Raw genomic sequence first — 14,943 nt, forward strand, 5'->3', positions numbered from 1 at the left:
GTTATTATGGCACATGACTTCAATCTACCATTGCGTTCATCTGCTGCCATAAACCCGTTGTTCCTATAGATGCCTCAATAGACTGAAGATAATGAAAGGAGCCTGTTGCTGCCTTAGTCATCTCTGAGTCATCTCGTCCTGTACAGAGAAAGTACTCAACAGGATGGTGTGGACTTTCCATCACTAATAGGAGTGCCGTGGAGAGGATCCCACTTCAGAACTGCTGGGCGAGACACCAATATGGAAGCCTTAGATTCTTTATTAAATTAATCAGATCTATAACCGGTACAGATATAGTAAGTCAAATCAAGTTTCCCAGGAACATAACACAAGGTGAAGACAGAACACTAGCCACTTAAACAGAGCAGGGTTGTCAAACATTTTCCATAAAGAGCCAGATAGCATACATCTCAGGCTTTGCGAGGGCCCTACAGTCTCCATGGCAACTGCTTGACTCCGCCATTTTTTTCATGACAGTGGCCACAGAGAATATGTGGGCAAACGGAAGGAAGGGGCTGTATTCTAACAAACTGTAATTTAAAAAACAGAGGTGGGCTGTATTTTGCCCGTGGGGCGTAGGTAGCCAGCTCCTGAGGCAGAGGTTTGTCCTGTTGCCAGGGAGAATTTATAACACAAGCAAGTAAAGTAAAACCAGGTGGTGACCCGGAATGGAAAAGTTTAAATCAATGAGGAAAGGTGAAGTTCTCCGTTAAGTTTTAAGAACTAAGATGAACAAGTACACAATTGGGGTGAGTAGAGAGTTCATGTAAAATGCCTATGGAAATGAGTGAAAACTATTCTAGAAGTTCAAAAAAGAAAAAAAGAAGACTGGGGTTTTCATGGCCTGAAACGTCACCATGAGCCGAAGAGTGCAATGTGGCTTCTTAGAAAATCCGACATGTTCCACATCCCATCACTGAAAGCAGAGCGTCCAGAACAGACACAAGGGGAGTGGGGCTGTGCCAGCTTCGTCCCCACTGGATCCCTCACACCCATCCCGGGCCGGACACAGGGCGCTCACTGGGAAATGATCATCCCCCGACTCTGCTGGGGGGTGGGAGTGGGGGACAGTTAGATATCCCAGTGTCTGCTCTGGCAACCTCTGTGCTGTAGTCAAACATGAAAAAGTGGTATCTGAGCTAAGAGCTGAAAGGCGGTATCCAGGTGGAGAGAGAGGCGGTGGAGGGAGGGGAGGCACCAGAATCCACTGATTCTCTGCCTGGCTCAGTTCTGCTCTCCTTTACTTCCATATCCCAGTGAAAATAGAGGTTTCTGGAATAATTGGGAGGGGGAGGCATTAATCATGCTTTCTAAAAAGTCTTAACTTGAGCTCTGTTCTCTGAAAGCTATGCTCCCTTTCCTGAGAGAGAGAAACTGTGCTGACGTGTTTAAGGAAACATTCGGAGTATTTCAAGGGAGGCCATAAAGGGAGGTGAAGTTAAGGAACTAGTAGGTCTACAGTGGGAGTTCTCATAGCCACTGATAATCCCCCAGCAAAGGAACTAATTATGTTTGGAGAGGACGTCTGTGCCTGATAAAATAATTAAAAATAAATTGCTCTCCTTGGAAATGCAAATTACCGAGTGTTAAAGCAATGCTGTCGGCCACTTAGATAATAAGTAGATGTTTTCTCAAGTCTGTTAGGTGACACTGATTGATTTTCAATTCTGGCCTGAGCAGCTTTTGAAACAAAGGGAAGGGACCTCAGGCCCAGTGGGGACAGTTGTTATCTCCTGGGGCACAGTTGTTGAAAGTCTTAAACCATGAACACCGCCCTCCCCCCCCTCCGCCCCCCAATCATCCTCTTGACTTTTCCTGGCTGAGAATAGGGGATCCTGAGGAACCAGACTTGACTGTCTGTCCCCCTTGAACTTTCACACTCTGCTGGAGTGGAAGGGGATGGTGACACTATGCACCCCTCCTCCCCCAAATAACTACTATAGCCCCAGAGTGCTGTTGGATTAAAGAAAATTAGGCATTGGCTAAGAGCCAGGAGCCAGAGAGGCCTTTAGGGTTGGGGAGAAAGGGGAGCTATGAGACCTTGGGGGGAGCTGACTGAGGCACTGTCGCAAAATTAGAAAAAGAAAAAAGGTTTTCCTTAGCAATGACTCAATAAGTCTTACAGAGAAAAGGGGAAAAACAAAGAAACTCAGGCTACAAAAGGCTTTATCATTTCATCAAAGAACCAATATTGATGACGCACCTGCTATGCAGAGCTCTTGAGTGGCATTTACAGATGAGATTTCTGCCTCGAAGGAAGTCACACTCTTGTTGGAGGCAGATTTCCTGAGAAAGAAGGGCATATCCCCAATTCCTTTCGCCTTGCTGACATCCCTTTCCTACACCTCTCACCTGGAGGCTAAGGATTACCTGGAGCCAGTGGGACAGGTCGCTGCTGGTGTTTCCAGGGAGCCAGTGATGGAAGAGGGAGGAGAGCTGAGGGCAGCACCCCCTGGGCTCGGCTGTCGGATCTCACTTCATCTCCCAGAGGCTGTGTGAGGGCAGGCCTCCTCTGCTCACAGATATTGAACCTGAACCTTTGGGGTGTGGTGAATGAAAACGGGGTACTGAGGCCATCTAGCTCCTCGGTGTTGCGGGGAATACAAGAGGTAGATGAGGTCACACACAAAGAAACATGTAACAGGGCCTGGCACCACATATACACTCGATAACCTGTTTCCTCGGATTCCTGGGTACCTTACCCACGGCCACAGCTACAGAGAAGGGCAGAACCAGGGTTCAGCCACACCCTGGTCTGATCAGTCCCACTGCCAAGCCCACACTCTTCCAAGGCTGTTCGCCTCTTGGGCTTCAACTGTCTTCCTCTTGCTCCTCCCTCGTGGTGGCAGGCCCATCGCCAGCTCCCTTCAAGTCCATCCAGAGGGCCTTTTCTCTCTGGGAGGTTCGCCTCAGTGCTGACAACTTCCTGGCCTTCCAGTAGAGGCAGAGGGCGGAGACGAGCAGAAGGAACACAAGGAAGGGGCAGATGAATAAAAAATAGATCAAAGATGCCGACGAGCAGATCCTGGAATGAAACGAGGGCTCTACCACAGAAAGAGAGAAACAAAGAGGATCATTAGTCTCCCACTTACTTGTACTAACCAATCTTAGACACTTCTGGGAGTCACTGTTACGGGCAAATACACGTGAAAATAACACCCAGAGAGCAGCTGGCCCCTTGAGTCACATGTGAGGAGCAAGGGGGGAGTGTGGGAGCCCAGAACTCCGAGGGTGCTCTTCCACCTACCCCCTCACCCAGCAATTTCCAACCACCGCAGGCTCCAATGGCCTACTTAAAACTAGCAGCCAGAAGGAAAAGCAAAACAAAAAAGAAAACCTCTCCTTTAATCTTCTTTCCTCAGCAAAGATATCTATAATTCAACCCTCGTTCTCAACTCTGCTGCCGGTCCTGATGTTTTCACTGAGTTATTCCCACTGCTGCTGCTTCCTAATCCCTCCCCTACCCCCTCTCTCGCACATGCACGGGCCTCATAAAATAGCACCTCCAAATTGGTCTCACTCCTTAGGCCCCCTCCATTCAGCTCCTTTCCTGTGCTGTTCTTACTCCCTCTGGCATGTGCTCTGCACCCTAACCCTCTGGGCCCTCTTCCTCCCCCAGGTGGTCCTATGTCTCAGAGACAGTTTTCTTCTATTGTCTTCCACTCAGACCTGTTCAGACCTCTTAAATCCCCTTCTAACCACCTCTTTGGTTCCATCACAGGTATGTCTGATGTTGCCATCTGTTTCTATGGCCCCTACAGTGCTTAGCACAGGTGCTGGATAACATCTGCTGATCTGAATTAGATTGGGTTGACTGAGGCAGAGGATACTATATATAAAGGCTTGCTGAAGATACCCCATCCACAGCTGCAGTCCGTGGGGAAGCGCTGTCAGCGACAGACACGTGGAGCACATACATGCAGTCCCAAAGCGGGCCCCGGCCGCACAGCCAGGGAAGCAGACAAGAGGACTGCATCTCCCACAGGTTCCAGGACACAGGACCTTGCGTTACTAGGTAAGGATCGGGCTTACCTAGTAACATCAAGGTAGTCTCTTGATGCAGAGAGACCCGTTTCATGAGATATCAAGTGCCAAATGTAGCCTTCAGCTGCATGTACTTATGACAGGATATTCAAAATCAGGGCTGTTCTGAGAATCTGGTGCTAACAGTAGCTGTGCTTTCAAGGGAAAATTGTAATAACACAGGCAACTTCTTTTTTTAGAGGTTAAGCTATAGGATTCTTGGGATGGAAACTCTTTGAGATGAAAGCAACCAATTCCGAGGTCATTTTGATAACCACATACGACAAGGATTCCATTTTGGGCATTACTGATGCATTTCGCTCCTTGAAGAACGCATCTTTGTTGGAAGTCAGGAATCTAGACACTGGTCCAACCTCTGCCCTGGGAACTCTGGGAGGACAGGGCCTATGTCTCATGCATCTTTTTATTTTGTGCAGCGCTTTGTCCACAGGTCATCGATGGAGACTGATGGATGAATCCATTAGGAGAGTGAATTTCACACACAGGGACCCAGGGGCGTGCCTGCCCTCTTCTTACACAGAGTGAAGGTCATCACTGAACAGGGCTGACAAGGCGCTGCAGGGCTTCATTGTCTGCATTTTCTCTGGTCTCCTTTAATTCTCCACCTTAAATTTGGTTTTGGTTTCTGAAAAGGTGGGCAATGCAAACACTAGATTTTGAATCCTTCATCACCCCCTCTCCACATCCTATCTAACTTCTCTCTAAGAATTGATTACAGCAATTCTTGCACATCTTATCTGAATAGATTTGAGGGCATTTGGTTAAGAAGGACATATAGCCCTGGCCGAGTGGCTCAGTTGGTTAGAGCATCGACCTGATATGCCAAGGTTGTGGGTTTGATCCCCGGTCAGGGCACATACAAGAATCATCCAAGGAATGTATAAGTAAGTGAAAAACAAATCTCTATCTCCCTAAAATTTAAAAAAAAAATTTTAAAAAAGAGGAGGAGGTGGAGGTACAGACAGAGATGCTGAAGAGACCAAAGGCTAAGGGCCTTGGTACTTCATACTACTCCTGTGCAGAGTGGTGATTGAGCACCTACCTCCTCTTGGAGAGCTGGGTTCAAATCCTGACTCTTCCACTTATCATGACTGGCATTGGACAAGTTATTTATCCACTCTAATCACTAGTTTCCTCGTCAATCAAATGGGGATAATAATTTCTAGAGTCGCAATGAGATAATGCATAATAAAGCATTTAACATAGTGCCTAGTGCTTTTGTTGAGTCAGCAAGGAATAAATATCAGCTAGGATGCTACTGACAAAGTTAGGAAAATCACAGGCAACTTTCTCCGGAGAGCTCAGAGAAAAAACAGGGCCGAGCCTGCTGATTCCTCTCCGGGGCCACAGGGATGGTCCTGTTCTTCCACAGGCCAAGTCTCTTTCTTAAATCTCTGAGCCCTCAGCCGCCAGGGTGACATTCTCTGAGAGCCACATGATTACTTAGGAAACTGGCTTCCTTTTCTAGTCATGGGAGGTAGAGAACTGGGAGGTGGGAGTCCACAGTACCCATGTATCACTGTTGCTAGGATGGTGGTGTGATGGTGGGGAGATGGGACCAGCACATAGAAGGTGAAGAGATCTGGTACTTGCTTTTTCTGCCACTGAGATGCTAATCTTCCGTGTGAAGGCATTGCCAGGGGGCTTGACTATCTTAATGGGGAGGAGGCTGCTCCGCTTAGAGCAGTCTGCCATCAAGGACGGCAAAGTGGGCTCTTCACAGCACCGACTTGGCCACCAGCTAGCAACCGTCAGCTCCCCTGCTTCCAAATGACCTCTCCTGGGAGGACAGTGTTTGCTCTGGATCCCGCAATCAACCTTTCCCACCATCTGCCTCTCACCCCTATCAGGATTAGAATTTAGTGACATTCAAAACCATTAAGGTTTGGCATTTTGAATTAATCCAAGTAAGTACCCAAAGCTCAAAGTACAAGGCGTGCGAGACTGAGCCAAAAATATAATGAGAATATTTCATCCTGAGGTTTAATTTATAACATGCTTCTAGCCACAGCCAAACACGTCACCAGGAACATTCGGAGAAGGAAAGGTACGGGACAGTCAGGGGGCTACCAGCTCTTGCCCCACCCTAACGAACACTTGGGCGACTGACTGCATGTGTGGCTGTGTGGGAGAGTTGGCTCCTGCCAAGAAATAAAAGTAGGGTTAGGTAACCTGACACAAGTTCATCCCCCAAAAAGTGAACACCTGACAGCAGCCAGCACAAGACCGGCTTGCTCATTCTTTCATCAAACACTTGGTGAGCGCTGTGTGTCAGGCCTTGTTGGAGGCACTGGGGTAGCGTGGATAAATAGCACGGCCTCTCCAGAAACTTCAGGGTGGTCGGCGCACATATCTCCAGGGAGGATCCATTTTCTTTAAAGTATATCTTTGGCCGAAACTGGTTTGGCTCAGTGGATAGAGCGTCGGCCTGCGGACTGAAAGGTCCCGGGTTCGATTCCGGTCAAGGGCATGTACCTTGGTTGCGGGCACATCCTCAGTGGGAGGTGTGCAGGAGGCAGCTGATCGATGTTTCTCTCTCATCGATGTTTCTAACTCTCTATCCCTCTCCCTTCCTCTCTGTGAAATATCAATAAAATATATTTAAAAAAAAAAAGTATATCTTTGTCCAAATAAAAGCTTGGAAATAGTAACAAATACCATACTACGACCAATAATCCAGTCCCCGGAAAGCCCATGGTCTTGTCCATTAATGAATCACAGAGAATTCTCTAGAATAACACATCTATGTCTGGGGTCTGAGGGTGAGGTTAAAAGACTGGAGCCTCTGCCTTTGCTTAGTCCCAGCTAAGGAGGTAAGTTGGAGGAGAAAATGCAAGGTCAGTTTCTCCAGGGAAATGCCTCTTAATGTCTCTTCATTGGAACCACGTGCTCCACAGTTTTGTTACCTGGTCCCAGACATCTGATGATGTCACTCCCCTGCTTGAACTTGGCCAACGGCACTCCATAACTTCTATGATAAAGTTCACTTTCTTTAGCGTCATACTTCAGACACATTTGAGATCTGTACCTCCCCATCTCACTAACCTCATCTCTTGCCATCTTCGATTGTGAGGGATACTAAGACCACTCAATGTTTAACATTTCCTTTCCAGGGATCATCTGTTTAAAACCTCACACTTGTTTTATAAAGATGCCACAGAGATGTGATTTTTAGTCATGTACTGAAGTACACACTTTTTACAGTTAGTATCTATTCTACTGCAAAAAGTGCTGATTCGGTAGAGCTTAGGAATTTCCATGGGAAAACTTATAGGGAATGTGCTCAGGGATATGGGGCTTCTATAATTGTTGGAATGGAAGAAAAGCTGAGAGGAAGAAAAATTCTGCTTGGAGACTTGGGAGGAAAATTCACTGAAGAATGGGCAGGGGAGAGGATGACGGAACCCCGGGGAACAAATCAGATAGCTTTGACTTCCACTCTAGAAGCCCTGCTGGGATAGCTGGGAGGCAGCCTCCTATCCCTACTCCTGAGAAACTTCCATTTGTTCCCAGCAGCATTCCCCCTCCTGAGGAGTGTCATCAAAGCTAGCGGGTGTCCCAAGAATGTTATCTCTATCCATCCTTTGTACCCTTCCTGGGGTAGGGAACCAAGACCACACCTCTGCGCCTCCCATGACCCTTTTCCATAGTTTGTTTAGCTCATTGCTCACCTCTCACCTTCTCCTTAAACCCCACCAGGCAGAAGTGGCTCAGAGAATGAGCTGGCTACAGCAGCTGCCAGCTCATTGATCGCCAGGGAAGATTTACTGGTCTGGCTGGAGACATTTTTGCTTTCATTAACAAATGCTTAATAAATGGCTATGATATGCTTGGCACGGCACTGGCTGGAAGGGTGCCCTCGTCTCCCTGAGCGTCTCTTGTTCCACATCCCTCTGTGGGCTCAGCTGGATAGGACGACCTTCCCACACCGAGAGGGGTCACCCTTTGGCCAATGGTCTTCAGGGAGCTTGCCTCCCTGTTGGAGCCTGTAAACAAGTCTATCAGGTGCACTTCCTCCTTTAAGGCCTTTCAAGGCGCAAATAGGAGAGGCACACCACATGACTGTCACCATCAAAGTCCTGGTAGTTGGCTGAGCACACAGGGAGATAAGAAGCTTGGCTCTTGGTCATTAAGAAAGGGTTTTCCTCTTTGTTTTGTTTTGATTTTGACTCAGGGAGCATAGATGTAGCTGATATTCAACCAGATCAAAGGTAAAGTCACCAGGTCCCTCTCCTTCCTCCCCACCCCCACTGCACATCAGCATTCTGAGATTCAAGATCAGCCAGGAGGTAAGGATGTCTGCTTCAAACACGCTTCGGTCATTTAGGGATGTAATGCTGAAGGCTTTTCTGTTTGAGATGGGAAGCAAGAGCGGAGTCCCCTGACATTTCAATGTCTATGCTAAAAACTCAAGTAGACCTTGTCTGTCCAAATAAGTTACTACTTAGAGAAAAGACAAAATCACTGTGTTAGGGAGTCTGGAATTGCTTTCAGCCTGAAGAAGGAGCCAACCATAGCTGGGAGGGAAAGGAGGAGAGGGGAGACAGAGGGCCTCCTGCCATGAGCCAAGCCGGGTTGACCCCTCATTACCTGAGGGCAGCACCGTGAGCACCATATGCTGCGACTCATCCGACGCCTGGCTGACCCACTTGCCTGGGGTGCCATGGAGCTGCCACTCCACCACCCGGCACCAGTACTCCCCAGCATCCTCCATCTCCACCCCATGAAGCTTCAGGACGAAGTCTGCAGGGGACGAACGGTGACAGTGCAGGCGCCTCCTGAGCCGCTCTTCACCATACTCCAGCAAGCCGTCGTGCTGCAGGTGCACCAGCATTTTACTTCCAGAATGTTCTCTGGCCCAGTACCATGTCACAGAGAACAGGGAGGCCGAGCCGTCCGCGCTCTCCAGGCTGCAGTGCATGGCCGCCTCTCCGTGCTCCGTAGCATTTTCTGTCCAGTGCACTTTGGAGACACGGACCTTAGTTCCTAGGAAATAAAACGGCGGTAAGTTAGGGAAGAACCCGGACTTGTAGACCAGGCACCTCCTCTGAAGCACCTCGCTCTCCCAGAGGAGATCCAGTTTATAATCTTTAGGCATCAGGTCCTTCCTCTTCAACACTTTTCTTTGACCTCTGTCCTTCTTCCATATTTGCGAGAGCATTCTCTGCTATGAATCAAACCAGCCACTTCCATCCTTTAGCCATACCTCTTGTCCGCTGGACCTGCCGCTGAAAGCCACCCGGCTTCGGTGGGTGCTCTGCCCTGATGCTTTTACTTCCCTCTGTCGCCTGTCTCTTCTGCTTCCCAGGGGGACCAGTCAAAACTCCGCCCCTTCCCCCCATTCCCTCAAGTCAGGTATTCCACCTTGCCCTGCCTTCTGAGCAAATCACCCTCCTCCCACACACCCAGGGATCTCGAGTGGACACACAGGGAAGGAGGAGGGAGGTTGTCTGAGAGACTGACCATTTTTGTACAAGCGTTAGATTACCACTCAAGGAGACCATTTACCTTATTGGATTAGACTAAGTTTTAAACAGATTTTGACATTTACTTAACATCTCTTTTCTCTCTCATCAGGTAAGGAGTTGGAATGAAGGCTAGAGTAGTTACAAACAAAATAAAGAAAACATAGTATGTACTAAATGTTAAACTCGACTACAAACAAATTTATTAATCTATCTTTAAAAGAACAACTTTGTGTGGTGAGGGCCTGGGGCGGGGGACAGGTGCAGGCTAGAAGGGGACAATGCGGGGGAGGGGAGTCATCTGTAATACTTTCAACAATAAAGAGAAAACAAAAAAGAGCAACTCTGTCTGATCCTGGGTTCTTTTTCACTTACCATTCTTCACTCTTTCCTTCTCTTAATGCAAAGCATGTGAAATCCTAGTTTATGTGATAAACTAATACTTATCTGCTTCCTCCCCTTCAAAGTGCTCCCTACGTTATTGCAGCCAGCCCTCCAATGGCCCTACCATACTCCGGCCCGGTCCCAGTAAGGGCCTGATTCCTGCTCCGGTCCTTTCTGTGCCCTCTCTGGTTTTTGTCACCGAAGTCCATTTTCTCCTTGAACTCCTCTCCTCTTCTGATTTCAGAGACAATGTCCCTCTGACAATGCTGACCCTGGGCCTCTTCCTTAACCCACTCCTGACACCAGGGTGCTCAGCTGGCCACAGCAGCAGCCACACCCCAATATGTTTTGTTTGACACTCTCTGGATTTTAAAAGGATTTGAATTTGCTGTGAATGTCCTCAAAATGAGCCATGTCTCTCTCTCTCTCTCTCTCTCTCTCTCTCTCTCTCTCTCTCTCTCTCACACACACACACACACACACACACACACACACACACACAAAACAAACACAATTTTAGGCCTTTTTTGCTATACTCAACGACTGGACAACGCTGAGCCCAGATACTTGAATGGGAAGCTCTGGCTTGAGCTGAGCAGTGGCTGCCTCCTTAAAGGGACATGCACACACTATCAAGATTTGGCTTAGACAGTGGGGAGGAAGGGATGCCAGCCCCACAGATGGAGAATGCAGAGTGTGCACGAGCTGGTGGGACAGCAGAGAGGCTAAATACAACATAGGACATACGAGTGTGAGGGACTCCGAGGCATCCAAGTAGCAATGCCCAGCGGGCTGCAGGTTACAAGCTCAGGAGACAGGGCTAAGAGCAGAGGCCTAGAGCCAGTTCCCTGAAGGCGGCAGCTGGAACCAAGGCAGTGCTGATGAAGTTCTGAAGAGAGCAGGGAGGAAGGAGAAAAATGGGCCCAGGATCCATCCCTGAGCAACACCCACATTTAGCAGGGAGAGGAAGAAGGGTCTGAAGAACAGCGAGAAGGGGAGCCAGAGGGGCTCCCTATGGCCCTAGTAGACGGTGAGCTCCTTCAGGCAAGAGCTGAGCCTTACATCTGTGTATTCCTAACTGCCTAACACACAGCAATGCTCATTACAATCTTGCCGTTGATGTTACATCAAAAATAGAATTGTAAGTGCCAAAGTAGATGAACTTATCTGCATCGTGCTGTTGGGTCTCAGTTCCCAACCCTTAGCCGTGACATTCATTTAATGTTAACCAACACTGGAGGTGACCAACGGAAGGCTGAGAGGTCTACTCAACCCTGCCCACACGTGGACCGCAGCTCTCACCGACCAGTGCCATGGGTGGAACTCCTATCACATTTTTAAAGATCTCCTGAGGAAGAGGCGATCCCCTCAGTAAGCCATTCCAACAGTTAACTACTCTTCCTCGCCTTCTGTTTAGGCAGCCAAATGTTGAAAAGCAATTTCTGCACACATCCCTGTAGAGTTGTACAGTTTCTGTTCACAGTGGGAGAAATATGCTTCGTATTACTCTTTCTCTGCCAAATTACAATAGAGCCCCACCGGAATGACACGGCTTGTTATTATACTAGTAGAGATCTGAAGATATGATACCCTGGGTAGCTGCATGGACCAGGCTGCCAGGCTGCTCGGCAAACCAATCAAAGGACTCTTGCTCACCTCCTAGCCCCTGAATGCTCAGATTGATTCACCTTAGGTGACACCCTACCCCCGGCCCCGCCACAGTGGGTTTGTGGGTCCTACCGTCATTGTGTAGGACAATATTCCTAGGACTCTAGGTCCTATTTTTACCTTCATGTGATCAGTCCGAAGAACAGCTGCCTGAGAGAAGATGGCAATCCTACAGAAAGACGTGTGAGCACACTCACAAGTTTACCTGTGGGCCTGAGTTTCAGTTCTGTCACACCCGATGTCTCTTCTCCAAGCTTGTACCCAGTGCCATTTGCAGACAAGAGCCACTCCTGCACCGCGCAGCGATATTTGCCCTGATCGCTGTCTTCCACGTTCAGAATGTGTAGCTGAAACATGTCAGGGGAAACTTTCTCGGTGTGGAATTTCTGTTTTCTCCGAGGGGTATGAAATTCATCCCCATATTTTACAACATTGGTTTGGTCCACTTCCAGGATCCTCAGCCAGGATGCGTTAGAGGAAACGGGCGAGAAGTACCAAATAACAGCCAACGGCAGGTGCCCAGTGGTCCTGGATACGATGCTACATTCCACGGCGGCGTTGGAGTTGATGGCAAGCTCTTGGACTTGACTGCTGGAATGCACTGTTAGCTTGCTCTCTAAATTAGAAGGATGGAAACAGCCACATATTTTACTTTGTTAGAAGACAGAATTTCAAGGCACAAGATACACATTAAGAGGCCAACTAGAGCAATACCTCCGACATCCTTCAGATGTGTGAACTCCTTCTCCAGCAGCCCCACCGACAGCTCATTCAGCCTCCGACAACTCACTACCTGACAAAGCGGCCTATTCCATCTTCAGACAGCTCTGCCGCTAGAAAATTTTTTCTGATATCAAGGTGAGTTTTACTTCTCCACAACCTCCATCCCCGGGTCCTGGTTTTACCCTTGCCCAGCGGGAGGGGACAGGTGGGTGGGACTGTAAGGAACAGTCATACAGAAAAGCCCAATCTCTTCCACAGGATAGCGTCTCAGTGTTTAAGCACAGACATCTTCTCTTCTGTAGCCTTTTATAACTCAAAGGGAGAGAAAGTTCTTGGTGTGCTCACTAACCAGCGTACTCCTGGATTCACAATTTGCCAGTCTAATTGTATATGCCTTCAATCATGGGTAAACAAAAGGAAGTTGTATGTGGGCTATTAAAATTGTATGTCTCAAAGACAGAAACCCATTGAGTGACAAAAAAAAAAAGAAAGATTTATATGTCTCTTTGCAGCCACTCAACTGTGGGAATATCATATACGTATGGAATCAACTATCCTTTAACCCCAACAGCTTTTCTGCTTAGTCAGAAAGATGAATGATAAAACCTGGCTTCCAGATCTTATTTTAACTTCATGTTGACATCACTGATTCTACTTTTGTAGCTGCTTATTGGTGCTGTTCTTCCTTCAGTAAGCATTTATTAAGCACATACTATGTTATGTGCTAGACTATTCCAGGCTCTGTGGATACCCCACCTCGGTGGGTTCACAGCCCAGAGGGAAGGACTAGTGCAAGGACAGAGGCATAGAGGTTATAGGATTGTGTCACCCAAGCAGGACAGAGGTATGCAGGAGTGGCCATCAAAGCACACTCCAGGACCACCTCACCCAAATGCGGGAGTGAGGAAAGCTTCCTGGAGGAAACAGCTCTAAGCTAAGTCGTAAGGGTCCATAGGAATTAGACCGATAGAGAAGGAGTTAAGAAATCCTATACAAAAGAAGCAACTTGAACAAAGACTTTGAAAATGAGAGAGAAGATAGAGTATTGGGGGAACTGCAAGTAATTCAGTGTGGCTGGGGTTCAAATTCAAGATGGAAAGTGGAAGGAGATGATGCTGGAGAGACATAAAATGTACCAAATGATAAAGGACCTTGCAGGTTGTGCTATGGGAGTGTGGACATGAGGTGAACACGGAAAGTTGTGGATGACTCGGGCTTCCCATGTGGGTCACTGGTGGGTGGTGGAGACATAAAGAACAATGGAGGAGAAGTAGCTTTGGAGGGATAATAATGGTGCATTTATGTTTTGACATATTGAGTGTAGACATGTCTTGGAGGCAGCTGCACATACGTGTCTGGAGATCAGAAGAGAAGTCTTTCAAGATAATGGGTCTGGGAGTTGGCAGGACATAGGTTGACTCCAGGGGTAGGAATAAGCCCACTTCCAGAGAGTGTATGGAATGAGAAGAGAGCAAGCTGAGGATGCAACCCAAAGGGATGAATCAGCGGAGGAGGAGAATTCTGCAAAACAGAATGAGAAGGAGCAGTCGGAGTGTCAGGAGGGAAACCAAGAAAATCCTGTATCACGAGGTCAAGGAAAAAAAAGAAGTTTCAAGAAGAAAGGCTTGGGCCAACAATTTCAAAATCCACAGAAAGGACAAGTAAATTAAGGCATGAGTTAGTCAACAAGGAGACCATGACTGTTACCAAAACCATTGCTGAGCAGCAGACAGAACGATGAGAGCCACCACGTTGGAGCCTCTGCTTGGTGTGTCAGGCACCGTGCTAGGCACATTATGTATGCCACCACCTTTAAATTGCACATTAGCAGTTTACAGGTGAGGTAACAAGGCTTGGGCAGGTTAAGTGACTTGGCCAAAGCTATGCTGCTACCCAGGACTTGTCAGACCTAAATGACCTCAAAGGCTCTCGAGCACTCTTCCCTAAGAGAACGAAAGTCATGAAAGAAGATACTCAACACAGCAGAACTTGGCCCAGGTTGTCTTGCTTTTAACCTCCATGCTCTATTAGCAACTGACAAGGTGAATTATATTCGCCAATAATCATAAATGCTCTAACTCATACATCAACCCATTAAAATAAGTGGATAAATATATTCTGATGGAATTTACATGATCCACACCACGGTGCTAGCCCTAGAGGTCCCTGCTGTGCCATGTGGTACTCTTGGGTTGCCGGCTGCTGGGGACTTGTGGAAAGATGGAGAAGGGGCATGGAGGAACAGTTATTATTAGTCAGTGTGGAACTATTTCAATGTTTTAACAACCAGTATGGTCATTCTGTGCAAACTAACACAGTGTTAGCCTAGATATTGCTTATATGTGGTGCTGACATATGCAGTACAAACACAGGGAGAGGCATTTCATGTTTTAATTCTATAACTTACCCAAAGTGGAAATAGTATTTTCTTTTTAAAGCAGGGATTGCCCCAGCTGATGTTGTTCAGTGGTTAGAGCATCAGCTCACGCACCAAGGGGTCCCGGGTTTGATTCCCGGCCAAAGGCACATACCTCGGTTGCAGGTTTGATCCCCAGCTCCAGTCAGGGCATGTGTGGGAGGCAACCAATCGATGTATGTGTGTGTCTCTCTGTCACTCTCCCCCTCATTCCCTTCCACTCTCTCTAAAAAATTAAGGGAA

At 47.8% G+C, this 14,943-nt stretch overlaps 1 protein-coding gene across 1 annotated transcript in view; it reads right to left on the reverse strand.

Annotated features, from left to right (window-relative positions):
* Positions 1-242: 242 nt before the first annotated feature.
* Positions 243-14,943, reverse strand: part of CD101 (CD101 molecule) — a gene marked incomplete at its 5' end in the record, with an annotated part of 33,941 nt that continues 19,240 nt past the window's right edge. Inside the window, 3 exons of the mRNA XM_080648473.1 lie at positions 243-3,044; positions 8,635-9,030; positions 11,767-12,177. Of these exons, the coding sequence (XP_080504599.1) occupies positions 2,812-3,044; positions 8,635-9,030; positions 11,767-12,177 (1,040 nt within the window). The 3' untranslated portion in view covers positions 243-2,811. The remainder of the gene's footprint in view (positions 3,045-8,634; positions 9,031-11,766; positions 12,178-14,943) is intronic.

Source organism: Plecotus auritus, assembly GCF_963455305.1.
Source record: "Plecotus auritus genome assembly, chromosome: 12".
Classification (NCBI taxonomy): domain Eukaryota; kingdom Metazoa; phylum Chordata; class Mammalia; order Chiroptera; family Vespertilionidae; genus Plecotus; species Plecotus auritus.